The sequence below is a fragment of the Mirounga leonina genome, unplaced genomic scaffold (genome assembly GCF_011800145.1).
Source record: "Mirounga leonina isolate KUSES-001 unplaced genomic scaffold, KU_Mleo_1.0 Mir_179, whole genome shotgun sequence".
Lineage (NCBI taxonomy): Eukaryota > Metazoa > Chordata > Mammalia > Carnivora > Phocidae > Mirounga > Mirounga leonina.
This window is the reverse complement of record NW_023270466.1, coordinates 2669320-2686553: the sequence shown is the minus strand read 5'-3', so window position 1 is coordinate 2686553 and position 17234 is coordinate 2669320. Positions and strand designations below refer to the sequence as shown.

General features: G+C 44.5%; 1 protein-coding gene across 2 annotated transcripts in view; it reads right to left on the bottom strand.

Annotated features, from left to right (window-relative positions):
- Positions 1 to 4251: 4251 nt before the first annotated feature.
- The window catches only part of NTRK2 (neurotrophic receptor tyrosine kinase 2), a 131694-nt gene continuing 118711 nt past the window's right edge, over positions 4252 to 17234 (bottom strand). Inside the window, exon 12 of one of the 2 annotated variants that reach the window (XM_035024405.1) lies at positions 4252 to 7531. In XM_035024405.1, the coding sequence (XP_034880296.1) occupies positions 7494 to 7531 (38 nt within the window). In that variant the 3' untranslated portion in view covers positions 4252 to 7493. Of the gene's footprint in view, positions 7532 to 8662; positions 9273 to 17234 lie in introns of those variants that run through there. The other variant, XM_035024404.1, reaches the window with a different exon arrangement.

Genomic DNA, 17234 nt, shown 5'->3' with positions numbered 1-17234 from the left:
ACTTGCACGGCCCTGAAGGTGCCCCAGGCACCTCGCTGGCCTCACCCCAGTCCCAGCACTGCTCAAGAGTCCGTACGGGGTAGCTGTTTCAGTCTCCAGCTATCTAGCCAGCCTGCCAGAGTTCAAATCCCAGTGTAACCTGGATCAAGTTCCTCAGTCCCTCTGTTCTTCAGTTTCCTAACGTTTAAAATGGGAGCAATATAGCATTGGCTAATTTTGAGAGGATCAGGAATTAATCCAGGAAGCACTTACCACAGTGCTGGGCATACAGTGAGAAACCAATACGGTTAACTAGTACTACAATTTAGATATTGTAGTCAACCTCACCTTAAGATGCATTAGAAAAGGTAGTAACAACAGCAAAAGTGCCTTAAATTAGGTGCTGGTTTAAGAAGAGAAAAGCCCAAATGACAAAATATCTTTAAAGAAATGAAACTGCATTGCTTCAAACATGAAATAGCTCCAGCAAAGGCCAGCCATGCTTTGTCTACTACAGCTATTATGAGAAACTACCTCAGGAAGTAGAAAGGAATAATCTAGTTATTTGTAGCTCATTGCCTGCAAATACTTGTTTCTAAGGCTTGAGGGAACTTGAAACAAGTCTTTTCTTTCACACACTCTCTCAGCCAATTCATTTATTTTTATTCGTAGCTGAAGATTTTCAAATGGATGATTTCAAAGTTAAAGATAATGTAGACCCCTTTCAAATGATCAAAAATTCTGAATTAATAAAGTGAGAAGAAAAGAAGGCAGACCACTTGGGGGATATGACCTCCAACGCTTTTTCCTCCAGAATCCTCCAACTATAGAGCATCATTCGAACTCACTGAACTATCATAATATAGGTCCAAACAAATTGTACCCTCTTCTTTTATCAAAATCAAATCTGAAAGGAATCCATGTGCAAGAATTGCCTGGGCAGAGTGAGGGATCTAGAAGGGGAATCACTGTAACTTCCAAGACAGCTTCACAGCCTGGACCACATCCAGAATGACCCAGTGAGTGAAGTTCCCTTCCATCAGACTCCATTATTTGCACCCACACAGTGACCATATGGCCAATATATAAAAATGAGTCTGTGATTCCGGGGCACTTACTGAGGGATACTCAAGCAGGAGTGCACACCCAAGTCCCTCAGAGTATTTTATTAGCAACACCAAGTGCCCCCCCACATGCACAGTCTCACTGAACTCTTGTATGCACGGTCTCAGTGAACTCTCGTAAGAGCCTGGAGGGGGGAGGTGGGCAGGTACTATTAATATTATTGTCATCTCATGAGGAATGGAGCCATGAAATGTCTTTCCCGAGATCATTTAGCTTGTGAGTATAACTGGGATTCCAACCTGCACAGTCTGGGTTCAGTGCCTACTGCCTCAAATTATTATGCAACCTCCAAATGGCCAGTGAAACCTGTTGAAAAGGGCATTTAGAAAAAGTACAAGTCACCAGCACCAATCAGACACTCTTAGAACAGATAAGTATACTTGGATCGATGAGACAGCAGGTCACATTGGATCAGTTTTTCCAGTCCTTAGCCTTCAATTTGGTGCAAAACCCTTTCAAGGTTCCCAGAAGGTGAAAGCAGGCTCAAATGAATCTGGGGTCCTACAAACCTTGCTTTTTAGGTCTTATCCTAAGAGGAAAAAATTAAAAAGGGACAAGCCTGGGGGACGGAGACAAGAGGACTGTGAAGTGTGGGTACCATGTTAATGGTTATGGTTCAATGCCATCCTATCTCTATGGTCCACTTGTCTTCCTCTCTCTCTCTCTTCCATGAAAGCACAAGTCATCATGTTCATTTGGCTACAAGTCGCTTAGAATGGAGGGACAGAGCACTGAGTGTATCCTCTTGCTAGGACTTGGGTCATTCCAAGTTCTTAAAATACCGAAAGACTTTTCCCACAGAACGTAGGTTGTTGGTTGTTGTTTTTTGTGTTTTGTTTTTTTTTAAATTCCCTTAAACTTTTGTTTTCTAGAATTGCTTTTTAGCCAATGAAAACATATCCGATGCAAGAATCAGTTAACCATAATGTATAATTCACAATGATGGAAATTTTAAAAGTCCCTTTTGGGGGAGAGAAGATGTATTCCAGGATCTACGGTGAGTTTGGGACTTCCCCAAAATGCTCAGTGACGTTTCTCACTCTTCCTTCTGACACCTTTAGTCTTGAGGACCGCCAATGCCACACGGGGTGATGGTATGTGTTTGAGGAAGGGAGGGGAGGTATACAAGGCCCTACACAGAATGCAAGACACATGGAGATGAATTATAAAACTTTATTGGCTTGTTAAAAAAATGAATGAATTCAGCAAGTACATTTATGGTCTATCCACATTGTTAAAACAGCACTTAAAAATAAAATAAAAATGATTATCCATTATTTACAGGAAACATGAAAAAATGACTTTAAAACCCTGGAACATTATGGAGAAAAACAGGACATGCTTATGATTCACAGACTGCCTATGGATTACAGCAAATGGATTTGAACAGGAAGTGAATGAAACCCAAGGATTTGTCTTTCTCTGGAAGCTCTTGCTAGTTTTTTTCCCCATTTTTTTTTTTTAGCTTTATTGAGGTGTAATTAACAAATAAATGTGTAAGACAGTTAAAGGGTACAATGTGATGATATGATATACCTAAACATTGTGAACAGAATCTCTCGCTCTTTTATATTTGATTATGCTCCATTCATAAATGGAAAAATAAAGGGGGTGAAAATCTCTGTTCTTTCCTTTGCTTCTCACACATTTTTTTTTCCCCATGAAAACTAAGATAGCATCCTATCTTGGGTGCTCAGTAATGACCACCCCAAGACTCCACTGCAGCACTCACCTGAATGAAATCCAGAGTGATCTCACCGTCAGAATCAGATGGCTGGGGGGTTCCCTTGTCCCTGATGACCAAAACAAGGAAACGGACTAACCCAAGTGGAAAGCCGCCTTCTGTGACAACTGTTTTCATGTCACTCTCTGGGCTGGGAGTTCTGTCCACTTAATTCCATCTGGCAGCACCCCACGGAAAATTATATTCTTGCCCTGTCCAGAAGAGTCCTTAACCTTCCCAGGTGCCCTGGAATAAACCTGACATGGCTCGTGGGCACCGCAGGTGTGTGAACACAGCAGAACTCATTTAATGAAATGGTGGCCTCTGCCCAGGTGTCCTTGGAGTCCAGTCTGCAGGACCCCAGGGGGACCTCTGACCTTGGCTAGACAGGAAGGGCACAGCCCACATGGCTGGCCACAGCCGCCCTGTGAAGGCACCAGATGACATGAGTCCTGTCTCTCCCTCTGCATCTGGTCTGGACAAGGCAAGGTGAAATGAGCATCTACTGTTGTGTGAGGGGATGAGATGAAAACCAGGGAGGAGTGCTAGACAGAAAGCACCAGAATAGTGCAAGAGTGCATCATCCGCTCCACGGTGGCATGAGAGAGGTTAGTTCAGGCTCCATTCGTGTTTGGTCCCATTTTGCAATGAACAACAACAACAACAACAAAAAAGCGTGTGCAAAGCAACCAAGAAAGCAAATGAAAACAAGCCCCCTGTTTGTCATGGAGTCAATTTAGATTGCTAGAGAGAAAGAGAGAAAAGTCAGGAATTCTAAGCAGATCGAGAGAAAAGGAGAGACGAAGCTGGAGCGCCTCCATCACGCGCGCTCCGGCACCTGGCAGCGAGCTGAATTCCTGTCTTGTTCTCCTTGAGCTGATTGCTCCTCAGACTGTCCAACAACCATGGCCTCTGCTCTGTCTGGGGGGAGCCTCAAGCCCCAACCACTCGGGGTGTCCTTCAGAAGAGTTGGAAGCAGGGGCCAACCCCTCTGCGCCCTGTGTGGCAGGGTGGGGCTGAGACTGTTTCCTTCTCCTCTGTGCCCCCTACTTTTGGAAAGAACATTCGATGAGTCAAAAATGAAATGGGGGGGGCGCCTGGGTGGCTGAGATGGTTAAGCATCTGCCTTCGGCTCGGATCATGATCCCAGAGTCCTGGGATCGAGCCCCACGTCTGGCTCCTGGCTCAGCAGGGAGCCTGCTTCTCCCTCTGCCTCTCCCCCTGCTCATGCTCTCTCTCTCTCTCTCTCTGTGTCTCGAATGAATAAATAAAATCTTTAAAAAAAAAAAAAATGAAATGGGTCTGGGCTGGGAGACCAGGAGTGAAAACCCAAGAATTTCTCCCATCGGGAGATGCACCTTCTTTGACCTCAAACTGGTGTCTCTGGGGATGCCAGTGGGAGATCCTTAGTCTGTCTCAGTGGCCTCGGAGGGTCTCAGTGGGACCCCATTCAAGACACAGGGCCTGAACCACACCTCTTGAGGTGGCAGGCCTATTTCCCATTTACCAGTGGCCACACCAGTACATCAAGGACCCATGAACAGGCCTGTGTGCGCTCCCATCAAACCCCATCCAAGTGGGCCAGACGACAGGGACCCTGATGAAAGGAAGGCCCATGTCAGACAAAACAGGAGGAAGGACTTGCTAGGTGGTCTCCCGCCACTCAGAAGTGGGGCCCATTGGGGACGGAGGGAAAACAGTGACTGAGGGTGATGGAGCCAAGGCCCCAGCTAGCAGAAGTCACAGGAGAGCCCCGATGGGAAGGGACACGCTGCAGATCCCTCGGGCACCAAACTCCACAGAGAAAAAGCTCTCAATGGCCATGCTGGGAAGTGCGTTTGCAAAGGGAAGATAGTAGGAAACAGAGAACAATGATGTTGCTTTAAGACAAAAGTAACAACCTGGCAGCCCACAGACATGTTTTGTTGGCCTACATAATGTTTTAAAAATAACCGAGCCAACTTTTTAAAAATAGGGACATTTCACATTTAAAAAAAAAAAAAAAATCCAGGTTTCCAGTTTCTCTTAAAGAATCAGAAGATTTGGGAAACTGGGGCCCCATTCCCTGGAGGCAGGAGTTGGCTCTGCAGGGCTGGGTGTCCGCACGCCCAGCGCGCACCCTTTCCGAACGGCACCTGCCTGGCACTGAGACACCAGGTCCCGGTTGGGGGGCAATGGACTTGATTTCAGCAAAAATGCTGCCTGTCGTTTTCTAATGCTGAAAAAAATACATGATACGTGTCATTAGGAAGCTGTAAAAAGATGTCTTGTAGGGGACATAAAAAAGCAAAGGATGAAAGAGGGTGGTCTAGAGGATAGAAATGAGAAGATATGTCACTGACTGTGGTCTTCGGGGATTAAAGAAAAATGAAAAGCGAGGAACACAAGAACCATATGAAACAATTTTCTAATAGCCTGCTGTTTTCATCGTTCCCTAGGAGATGTCAACTGCTCTTTGATATATTAAATTGCCTTATCTGTCCACTTCTCTCCATTTTAAAACAAAAATCTACCCTGCAAGTCTTCTAGCTGTTGAATACAAATATTCTTCTTTTTTTTTCCTTTTGGGTTTGGGAAACGTAGAAAATAGTTCTTAAACAATTCATTGCCTTTTTCTGGTTCCATGGAATAAGATCTTAAGGGTTTAAAAAAAAAACAAAAAACAAACTTGCACCGAAAGGCTGATATTTAAGAATGCTTGGGGTACTGATCACCTCTGGTCCACCCTCTGTGTGAATTTCCTTTTCCTTTCAGGGTTCAAGGTTTCTGCAATTAGCTGGCCTCTTTGTAAATCAACAACTTTGGGAGAGATCAAAATCTAAGTAGTGACAGGACCTGTCATTTAGCAGTGAGCAAGCAAATGGGAATCCAGGGAATATTCAGACCCCCCCACACCAAAGGCCCGTTGCTCTCCCCACTCAAATGTGTCTTTGGAAAGCACATGTTTGAGAACAAGCAGCCTGTGTATGCTTCAGAGAAACTGCCCCTCTCTGAGGCAGGGGTATGGAGTAGCCAAGTTCAATGCTGTAATCCATAGGACCCTGTGAAATGTCTGTATCAAGTAATAACATATTTAGTGGCTAATGTAAAAGATACAGTATAAAATATTCATCATGGATAATCCTTTTATATCAAGTGGTGCCTAAGTGGATCCTGGTTTATTAAGATTAATGCCTCAGTTACACAGGACGCAAAACAATGTTTCCAAACATGTCGGACTAGTAAAAAAATCTAGAAATCCTTAAAGCTGAACTGCAAAACTTAAGTAACTATTTCAAAAAAAAAAAAAAAAAAAGAATTTTTTCAAACGTCTGTAAGTTTCCAATCCAGCCATGGCGTCTCTGAGCATGCCTTCACGGTTAGAGCTGATCGTGCTTTCAAGCGAAATGCTCCAGGCCTGGCTCTGTCGCCCCCCTCCCGAGGAAAGTGTGAGGTGGGCTGGGTCGAGGGCAGCCGAACCTGTCTGCAGGACAGGGATCCTACCTGGCACAGGCTGAGCAAAGCGGACAAAGGTCACTGCAATGGCCAAGCGAGCAAAACAGGTGTCCGTGACAGGACGAAGGCAGGGACGCAGGATTCTGTAGCTCCCAGGCTACCCTCTCGGCAATGAGGCTGGACCTGATAAAGCGCACGCTCATTACCCCTGTGCTGCTGGGGTCAGGGAGAGGCTTCCTGCCCATGAAAACTGTAGTATATAGTATCTATCCTTCTTAGAACATGGTCTCCTGCTCCCAGCAGGCCAGCCATTCTGCCCGCAGACCTTTTCAGAGTAGAAAAGCTGCAGTTCTGTCATGGGAACAGCATGAGATACTGCGGCCTTCTCACTAGGAAACTTCTAAAAAGCAGGTGGATCACAGGGGGCAAATAAAAGGACATGCACGCCATATGTGTCTATTTCACTCTTGTAGTTATTCTGAAACTGACTACGCGTAACCTAAATCTAGAGCCCCTGACCACAGAGCTGCTTTTATTTTTCACCTGCTAACAAACTTTAGAAAAATCATTAGCGTTGATTGCATGACTCTGGACCTTTATCACCAGCGAAGGAAAGAACCTCTCAGTGGCCTGGCCAAGTCCCCACAGCGATGCCCTTAACTTTCTCAGTCGATGTGTTGTAGACGGGAAAGAGAGACTTTCTGAATTCAGTCTTCATTAAACATCAACAGAAAATAATGCTAAACTACGTGTTACGTGGAGGTTAGGCTGTTTAGTGTGTTCTTATACCTGTCCCTAAACTTAAGATTTTTTTTTTTTTTAAACTTTGTACTTCACCTTTAATGAACAGAAACAGTAAGAATCATTACATTTCCAGTATGGTCAAGGAGCACTCCTTTCAGAAGAGAAGCAAAGCCAATGGAATCCCATGTCAATTTCGTATTTGAACAATTGCAAGAACAAAAGAGAAGCGTTAATTTAAGATGTTTTCTTGAGTGTTTGCTTAGCAGCCTGGGAGCTGCCTCTGCAGCGGGGCTCCCCAGACACAGCTCAGGACAGCCGCAGGCTTCACACAGGACGTCCTGCAAACACCACCCACAGCTACCAGAAAACCCCCAGCTAAGCGGCCCCTCCCGGGAGAAGCCAACGCCCGTCCCAAGAGTCCGGCTTACAAGGCAGCATCAACCAACAAGCACCACAGCCCCCTTCTCTGTCTTTGCCTTTATTTCAGCTACCCATCCAGTGGGATCTTATGAAACAAAACAAAACCTAAAAGAAACACAAAATAAAACATAAGTCATGCTCAAAACAAAAAATCAATGAAAATTAACATACAAGTACAATCACTTTTAAAAAGAACATAATAAATAATCAAAATCAAGACACAACATAGAATATGCTTTAAAACATAAAGGAATAGATAATCACAGAAAGAAAATTGGGAGAAAAACGTGCATCTCATTGTCAAGCCACTTAGTTTTAAACTTCAAACCGATCTTATGTGGCCCAGGAAACACTGGAAAGATGTGCAAGGGATTTCTGCACATAGCTCTGCACAACAGTCTCAGATGTTAACATCTTAATCTAAGGAGGAGAAATCTGTGTTCAATAGAGATGAGTCCTGGAGAATTTTTATGCACAGTGAAAAAAAAAACAAAAAACTCTACAACGAATATCTATCCAAATCCTGATTTTTCTTTCCCCACTTAATTTCATCAAGTTATTTCTAAAATAACAGATCAGAAAACTGGCTAGCTTTAACTGTGAAATACTGGACCACACAAAGATTTAGATTCTTTTCCAGGAATCCTAGTATTAAATAATTAATTGCCTTAAATCACTTAAGTATCATACCATATACATGACATGCACACACAGATAGATGGAATATCTATTATATAACACACAATATATAGCATACAACATGTGGTATATTGCCTGTATATATATATATATATACACATAGCATATATAAGACATAGAGTGTATGTTAATTAATGTTAATTAATCCTGCAAACATTAATTGAGCAGTGACCAAATAGTAGACACTACAGTAGATGATACAAAAATAAAGAAAATGGAATTCCTTGGCCTAAAATACTGAACCACCCCACAGATGGAGAAAGATGAGCACACCACTTGCACAATAAACAACAGCTAATCCACTTGGTACCAGGCTTTCTTCTAAGCGCTTTGTCCAAATTAGCCCTCTTAAGTTCACAATAACCCTATGAGGAGGGTGCTATTATTGCTCCCACTTTCCTGGCGAGAAAACTGAGGCCCTATGAGCAAAGCAGCTTGCCGGAGGCCCGACAAAGCATGGGCCAGAGCTCAAATTCTGACCCAGGAGCTCGTACTCTGCGGCCACCCTGCCCTGTCACTGCCGGAAGGACAAAATCCCTTCAACTTCACTAGGAAAACCCAGCGAGAACAGGGGAGACTCATCACATTTAGTTCTCTGTGTGCAATCTGCATGAAGCTTCCTCAGATCCCTAAGTGACAACATCGATGACGTCGTGGCAGCAACCCCCAAGACATGTTCAGTTCAGCTTCGGAAGGCACTTCTAAACCCAGCCCTCCAGACTCTGGATCTTCCTCAACCTGGCATCTGGTCTGCCAAGCACTGGTGTCATCTGCCTCCAGAGCTGTAATTACCACCACCAATCTGTATCATCATTTACAACAGCACTCGAAGAGTCTACAGAGCTGAATTTCCATGGCTCTTCTCTCTCCCGCCCTTCCAAGTCTCAGGAAAAGCGCTCGGCACGGACGCCAAACATCGCTTATGGATTTAATCACCCACAAAGCACTGAGCATGCAGGATGCACACAGTGGTGCTGATGAAGACTCCTCCGTTTCTGACTTTAGTCTCTTTTCTCGAAGTTCAGCCTCCAGGCAAGCATAAGCCACACTGGTTTCAGAGTGCACTCGGACACGTAGAACAAGCCTGCCGAATTAACTAACCAAACACCTTCAGGCTCTAAGAGGGTGGGTCTCAAATTCCTTCCCACTGAAACAACAGGATTAATATTAGGATATCAAGTTTGCCAATAAAAACAGGAGGAACTTGGTGATACAAAGAGAAGACATCATCCCCAAAACAAAAGACTGGCTGATTCAATATACCATTCTCTCTGCACATTCAATTTTGAAAAGCATTTGATATTAAAATACTAATAATAACAGAACGGACTAAACTGTTAAAGTGAGCCTTATTTCCTTCCAATGGGTTTATGGCACAGGAACTCTTAAGAGTTTACTCATCTCAGAGTGTTTACAGCAGGCCCCAAGCCACCCTTCCTCTGCTTCGATTTGCCATTTTCCTCCCCGAGGCCTACCCAAGCTCGTTATTACAGTTTGGGAAACAATTTGCTTTGCTAGATGCGAGCTCTCGGGCTGCCATTCACTCAAGCTGCAACTGCATCCAGCCCTACTTAAACGGATGTCAAGTGTCCCTCTTGAACCTCCTTCTGCTTTGCCTTTCGTGATGCATCCTTCTCCAAGAACCGTACCTCAGCGCCACACACCCACGCCACGAGGGGAGTAAAGCCAACCAGAATAACACACGCGACGTCTTCCTTGGGAGGAAAAGCCAGGCTGTTGCACTGATAAGCCATGTGCCGTGTCTGCATTCAAACTGCTACTACGGCCACCCTCCGCCTCCAGGAAGGCAAGTCAGACTCCTCTCCGATACCCTTGATCTTCACAAAACAGTTGACGCACTAAAGATACGCCACCAGATAGGGAAAAACCAGTCTGATTTCAAGACTTGACTCTTTTATACGGAAATGTACCGGGTGCTTCATATTTCTAAGGAGCTGAGAGGAAGATTCCATCAGGGCCCCAATTTACCTACCAAGACCTCCTGACTTTTGCCCACTCATGTTACCAGAAACTCAAGAAAGGGGCCACAAAATGATATCAAACAATAGATCATTATTTTCTCCTAGTGAGGGGGAAAGTTTTTAGACCACAACAAATGGCTGAACATCTTGAGGGTTTAGCAGCCAAACGAGCTGTCTAGCTTCTGAGCCTGAAATATAGATATTTTGACAACGTGACATTCTGAAGGATTTGCAGCATTCCGATGGTGCATGGTAGTTATCATGAGAATGGCTCTTTTATCAAAAAAACAAAAAACAAAAAACAAAAAACCAAGAACAAGGATAAAGCAGGCACTGTCAGAAATGGGATGTAAAGTCGAAAGCAGAGAGAAACCCAGGATGTGTCCTAAAACTCTGTCTCTGCTACTTGCTGATTTTGGATCTGCTCACTGACCTCTTCAAAGGGATGGGCGGGGCGGGGGAGGTGAAGGTCAGCGCAGCACTGTGCTTTCTTTACCGCTGGCTTCGGACCCATTTAGATTTATTTACATTCAAACGTGCACACATTTCCCTCCTATAACTCAGAAGCAATCAGCCATAAAATGGCAAGGATCTGCAGTACATTTAAATTAGCAGCAATTTATCTGGAGCAAAAAGGAAAACTGCTGAGTGGAAAGGAAGCGAAAGGAACGGAAGAAAGACGCAGCTGTTTGTCTAAAAAAGCAAGTCTTAACTCATTTGGAGAATTCAAGTAGCGAACTGCCGACTTGGGCGTCCGCGTGGCATGGTGCCACTTTGGAGACCGGATGGTGGCCAGGGTGTCGGTATAGCCGTTGGCTCACCTTCATCAGAGAGCAAAGCAAAGGCTTCTTGAACCTTCCGGAAAATGTCTACTAAGTAAAATCAAAGGATAAATTCCTATGTTCTCATAACATTAGGTGCCTAGAACCCAGCGGGTGCAAAGAGCTTTCCATTGCCCTTTAGACTTGAGCTGGGTGCAATCCTGCTTTATTTCAGCACCGGGGCTTAAACACCCACTGTCCTACTTTGATATTTGTTGAGCATCTAATATAGGTTTGTTGTTACACCAACTATTCCTTGCCATTTGCCTTTTCTATTTTATAGGTGACTCCCTCGACCCGCATGGCCAATGTGATGTGTCCAAGGTCACCCAGGAATGGAGTGAGACAGCCAAAATCTAAACTTGGACTCTCTGGGCCATCAGTCTATCTTGTGAAGTGGCATCGCCTCTTGCACCTCTAGCAGAAATGTCCCAACACATAAGCCAGGTCCTGGCGTGTCCTTCTCTGAGCTCATTCCAGAAGTTGCTTCACCATCCTTTAGACCCCTCTTTCCCTTCCCGGGGACGTGCTTTGTCCACGTGCTATCTCTTGCCCTAATATCCCCTTCTACCCAGCAAGCTCTCCTTATAGAAGCCTTGACCATGCTTGAAGGTCCACGCAAAAGCCATTTCTACGAGCATTTAGTTGACCGGCCTCTTAACCTCTATGACATTCAATTCCATTCATTCACATAGCCTACGTTTGTACCTTTTTAAACTTGCATTTCTTTTCTGTCTTCTTCCCTGCATCCCAGACTATAGGGCGCAGGAGGGCAGAGAGAGCACGTCCAGCCATCCTCTGTGCCAACAATGCCTTGAACAATACCAAGGGCTGAATGCATTTTGAGTTTGAGAACAGTGATGTCTAAACTTTGAGTTTTATGGAAGGACTTTGCTGTACTTGGTAACAGAACCAAAATGGAGGGGGGTGGAGTGCACAACACAAGGTAGGATCTACTATTTCTCCCTGGTAACTGGGCTAATCAACACACTTCAAAGCTTCCTGCAAAAAATCCCGTATTTGCTCAGAAGTATAGTGAAGGTTACCATTAGGCACGTGGACACCCAGTAAGTGCCTCCTGAAGCATTTTGAGCTCCTGGGGAAAAGGTGCTAGACTTATTCTCATTCTTGTGATGATCAAAACAACTGTGGGCATTGGACAAAGTAAACCGCTGTCCATTTGTTCGCTGAAGATGAGCAACTAAAAATAAGGATGATCAGCGAGGCTTTTAAAGCTCTAGTTTGACTTTACAACACGAAGTTGAGTTATGAGCTGAAAGTTAAAGCAGGAAACACAAAGTTCTTGGCAAAACTCGATGTTGTAAGGAAAGCCAAAACTATTGCACAATTAAAACTCAGTGATTTGGGCGCCTGAGTGGCTCAGTCGGTTAAGCGTCTGCCTTCGGCTCAGGTCATGATCCCAGGGTCCTGGGATCGAGTCCCACATCGGGCTCCCTGCTCAGCGGGAAGCCTGCTTCTCTCTCTCCCACTCCCCCTGCTTGTGTTCCCTCTCTCACTGTGTCTCTCTCTGTCAAAAAAATAAATAAAATCTTAAAAAAGAAAAAAAAACAACTCAGTGATTCTAAGGAGGATGTGGTCTGATCAGCAGGGCCTGATGACAAGTGTCCCAGGGCTCAAGTGCTCCCATGTCAGGGACTTCACATGGGATGAGGAACACATCCAAAAAAGATCAATGATATGGCCTCTATCTATGGAATCACCTAAAAACACTATGAGTAGGAAAAAAAAAAAAAAAAAAAAGATTGAGTTCATGGTTTGAGGGGCCTTAAGATTTAAGCAACCACACTGAGACACCCAAATCAATCTGCTGTTCCCCTGAGGGGTGTGTCTAGCCCTCTGGCTCACTTCAATAAGCATATATTGCAAAATCCATAGGGTAGCTCTTCGTAATAGGAAATGACATCTTCTTAAAGCCATTGTTCCACAATTCTCAGACCAGAGAGGCTTGCCAGTGACTCAAACATTCAGTGCACATGGGCATGGCCCTATAAATCTCCACACCGAACACCATGTACTCACTGCTGCCAATACACATTTGTGTCCAGATTTGTTTTTGCCAAAACACTCTAGCCAGCAATTCTTCCGAGTCCATGAAGCCAGAGTCCTAGAACCTACCATGTCCAAATAGGAGACAAATGTCCTAAAACCTATAACTTAATTAACCTGTAACAACAAACTTGCAAGAACCTCAAACATACCCAGTGGAGGGCTACTTGGCTCTGCTCAAGTGTGGCCGAAACCATGACACACAGACCACGAATACATTTCTAGAAAAGTAAAGTATGCATAAAATAAGCAAGAGGGAACAAGTGTGGTGGGTCGGCCTGAGCTTGTCTGATAATGAGGAGGATGATGGTGGTGGTGGTGGTGAACCTAAGCAGGGGATGGAAGGAGGAGGAGCAGGAAGAGGAGAAGGACTTCAAGCCGAAGGAGTCGCTGTTAATGCAGACAGGAGACCTCAAGCACGTGAAGGGGGTGGTCGCGATTATTGGGGAGTGCAAAGAGAGATCAAAAAGCCGCAGAGCAGGACTCGGAGTGCAAGTCCAAGGTTAAGCTGACCCACAAAGGAAGAGAGTAAGTCAACATCCAACCTGTCCTTTTTTTTCATGAGGCACTCCAAGCACTACTTCAGAGACAAAGTCTGAAGATTGCCCACATGGAGGATGCTCGCTAAGAAGGCAACGCTAAGAAGCGAGTGGCCTGGGCGCCTGGGTGCTCAGTTGGTTAAGTGACTGCCTTCGGCTCAGGTCATGATCCTGGAGTCCCTGGATCGAGTCCCGCATTGGGCTCCCTGCTCGGCAGGGAGCCTGCTTCTCCCTCTGACCCTTCCCCCTCTCATGTGCTCTGTCTCTCTCTCATTCTCTCTGTCCCAAATAAATAAATAAAATCTTTAAAAAAAAAAAAAAAAAGGAAGCCAGTGGCCTTTTGTGTGCAGTGTGTCTGCCTAGTGTCCCAAAGCCTGGAGGTCAGAGCCACAATTGCTTGCAATTAAGCAGAGAAGATCAAACAAATTATCTTCACTTGAATAGAGGTACCTTATAAATCTCATCTGCATTTAAATGAGCTCAGGGCACAAGATAATGAAACCCTAAACACCACATGTTCCAGAATGCCAAACAAAGAGAGGTGGGGTTGATAATCCCCACAAACTGACTACACTAGACTGTGAATTACCTAAACCCTCCCCAGGGCAGGAAATGAGCAAGGCCTTTGTTCTGTCCGGTCATGGACCATGGACGTCTTGAAAGACTGGCTGACGTCGGAGAAGCTGCCAAGTGCATTCTGGGAACAGAGTCCTGCTTTGCAAGGAGTCTGGCCCAGGTGGTCACTCCCCAGCCCTGTGATGGCTTCCTCTGTATGTTGCTGCCCATCACCTCCTCCTCACTGTCCCCTGGCCCCACACAATGGCATCACCTCCCACCACCCGGGGTCCTGCCCCCAGGCCACAGATCTGTTTCTCCACACAGAAAGCTTCAAAGAGATTTATCTGGACTCAGCCTTTTCTCCAGAGAAGTCGAGGTGCCCCACCTCAGAGACAAATACAGATTATGGGGTGGGAAGGAGGCCCTGCCCCCAAACATAACTTTTTGCTCTACTGCCTTTTCCCCAGCACACCATTAGCAGAACAACTTCTATCATCTCGTTACTTTGTTAGGACAAGCACTAAAACATGCTTCTCCTCCAAGAGGGGCAATGTTGGGTTGGAAAGAAGATTCATCCTTGCCATTGGCCAGACTACCTGGGACGTTACTTGACACTTACTCTGTAAGACCAAATTTAAAATCCCATATTGGACCCTGCAAAAGCGTATCCAACTCTAACCCCAAAGATTATCCTGCACCCTAGCAAAAGTTATAAGGGAATATCCCGGACCTCCTCATCAGTCTGAACGAGTACCAGCCCATTCACCTCACCAAGAACAGGATTCACCATCCTTCCTCAACAGGGGGAACCCTCAGGGTCTGGTGCCTCAGCTGGTGGCTCTGCACAGCCCTTTCAAGTAGCACGGACCCCATGTCGAGCAGCCTCAGTGAAATGGACAACTCTTACTTTATTCTCAGTAGGAAGCTGGAGAAATGCAAAGTCAACCCTTGCGTCACCCTTGGATGCGTCAGACTGAGGCAGCCCACAGAGCCCCCGACTTGACCTAAGTTAACCCTGTGTTCTAGAAGCCTCTGCTGTTCCTGACATTTTGATCTACTCAAAGAGCTCATTTTGGGACAAGTCCATGCTGTGATGCCATCCAACTATCCTTAGTCACACCTCAGAACATCTTACAGCAGCTGGACACGTGCCGACCTCCATGGTTCTACCTGGCAACACCCTTTTCTGAAAGACGAGGAAAATTCTACTTCAAGTCCCTTCAGAAGCGTCTGGTTTGGGTATAATTTCTCCACGGAGAAAACTCTGGGTTTTAAAGAGAGTGCATTTTTACACACACCAGATTTCACAGTTTATTTTCCTTTTTAAATAAAGTATGTGTGGCCTATATGGCTTACCATATATAACAGCTTGGTTCAGAATTACAGCAACCACACCAAGAATCAACCAGAACCAAGACACTGGGAAAACAGTGTATTCTGGTTGTTGTTGTTTTTAATAAAAATTTAATGTATCCAAACATCTGACATTATTTTAAGAAATGCTTTCCAAATTTACAGGAAGTTCTTCGCTAAATCGAAGTGATTAAAAGGGAAAGGCTATTTACCTTGTAACTCTACACACATTCTTAGTTTAAAACAGAAATCAGCATCTACGTGAGCATAAGGGGCATTCAAACACATGTGATGGACCAATGCATTGCCTTATGTGAAAGCAGTAAACATTTTTCAATGTCACACAGATGAAAGGACACAGTATAATTACATGTGCATAGCAGGGAAGGCTGGATTATAAATTAGTCTTTTTTGTTTTTTTCATTCTTCATAATGATGGCCTTTTACCATCCACCATTTAACTATACAAGATCCTGGACCTTTACTTCCAGCTACCATTGGAACAAGAATTTTAATAAGTACGGTTACCCCACATGTTTATCTTCTTTGACAATTGTGTGCTAGTGGATTCATTTCCACAGTGAAGCCTGAAAGGAAGCTGGCTTGGCTGGTTAGACAGCAAGAAGCAGCCTAAAGCCAGACAGACCTGAGTTTGGATCCTGCCCCTCCCCTTCCTTAGCTGTGCAACTCTGGCCAAGTCAGGAGACTTCTCTGAATCTCAGTTACCCAACACTAGTTACAGATGAAATAATTCTAACATAGTGGGACGACTAGAATATGAGTACCTAATACTGTCCGTGCTACATACAAGTTCCTCAGCTCAGGGTAGTTGCTCAAATTATGACTCTTAACATCTAGACAAAGTGCCAAGACTTAGAATTTCCAAAGTATCCTACTGGCTTAAAAAAAAAAACTACAGTTGGAATGACCCTCTCACTGAAGAGAGTCCTAGGTTTTATCAAGTATGTATTATTTACCAAAAATATGTTCGGGATGATAGACTGCTAACCCAAAATGTTCTAGATTTGAATATGACATGTTTCCCCTTTAAAAGCCCAGTTGGTGTACTTTACTGATTGCAAGTTATGCCCCCAATCTGTGTGGCTGTGATTTGTTTTTGTTTGTTTCTTTTCGGTTTTGGTTTTTCAGTCTGCTACAGCAGAATTGGGGGCAAAGAACATTAAAGCTAAGTGCCAACCAGAAATGAAGAGACACCGTTTCCTAAAATATTATTAAACAACATAAGCAAGAGAAATAGGACAATTTATAAAAATCTGGTTTCCGTATACCTTTCCAGGTATATATAAATCATATTTCACACGCTTCTTTTGGGAAGGAGGCTATCATTTGCTTATTGTGAAGTGAAAAGGAGGCTAGTGCTTCCATTTTACAGATGAAACATTTAGGTAGAAGGGGGTTAAATGATCCTATTTCATCTGACTTAAATATATGTTTCATTCATTCATCAATCACACGGTAATAAACCAACTCCCATCATGATGACAGGACACCAAATGTCTTTTTAAAAATTATCTCGTGTAATTCAGCTTAGCGCTCTAGGACAGAAAATTCTCTGGCTTCCTTTCCAAAGCAAGGACTTCAGTTATCCACCAAGACATAAATGCTTCAAAAACCAAAGGGACTTTAAAACAGATGACCCCTAAGTGGCCGGTTAGCTCAGTTGGTTAGAGCCTGGTGCTGATAAAATAGATGACCCCTTGCTCCCCCCACCACTGGGGTGTTGCTGGGATGCCCTCTCCCTACTCATTGGAATAATCCTGCCTTTGTG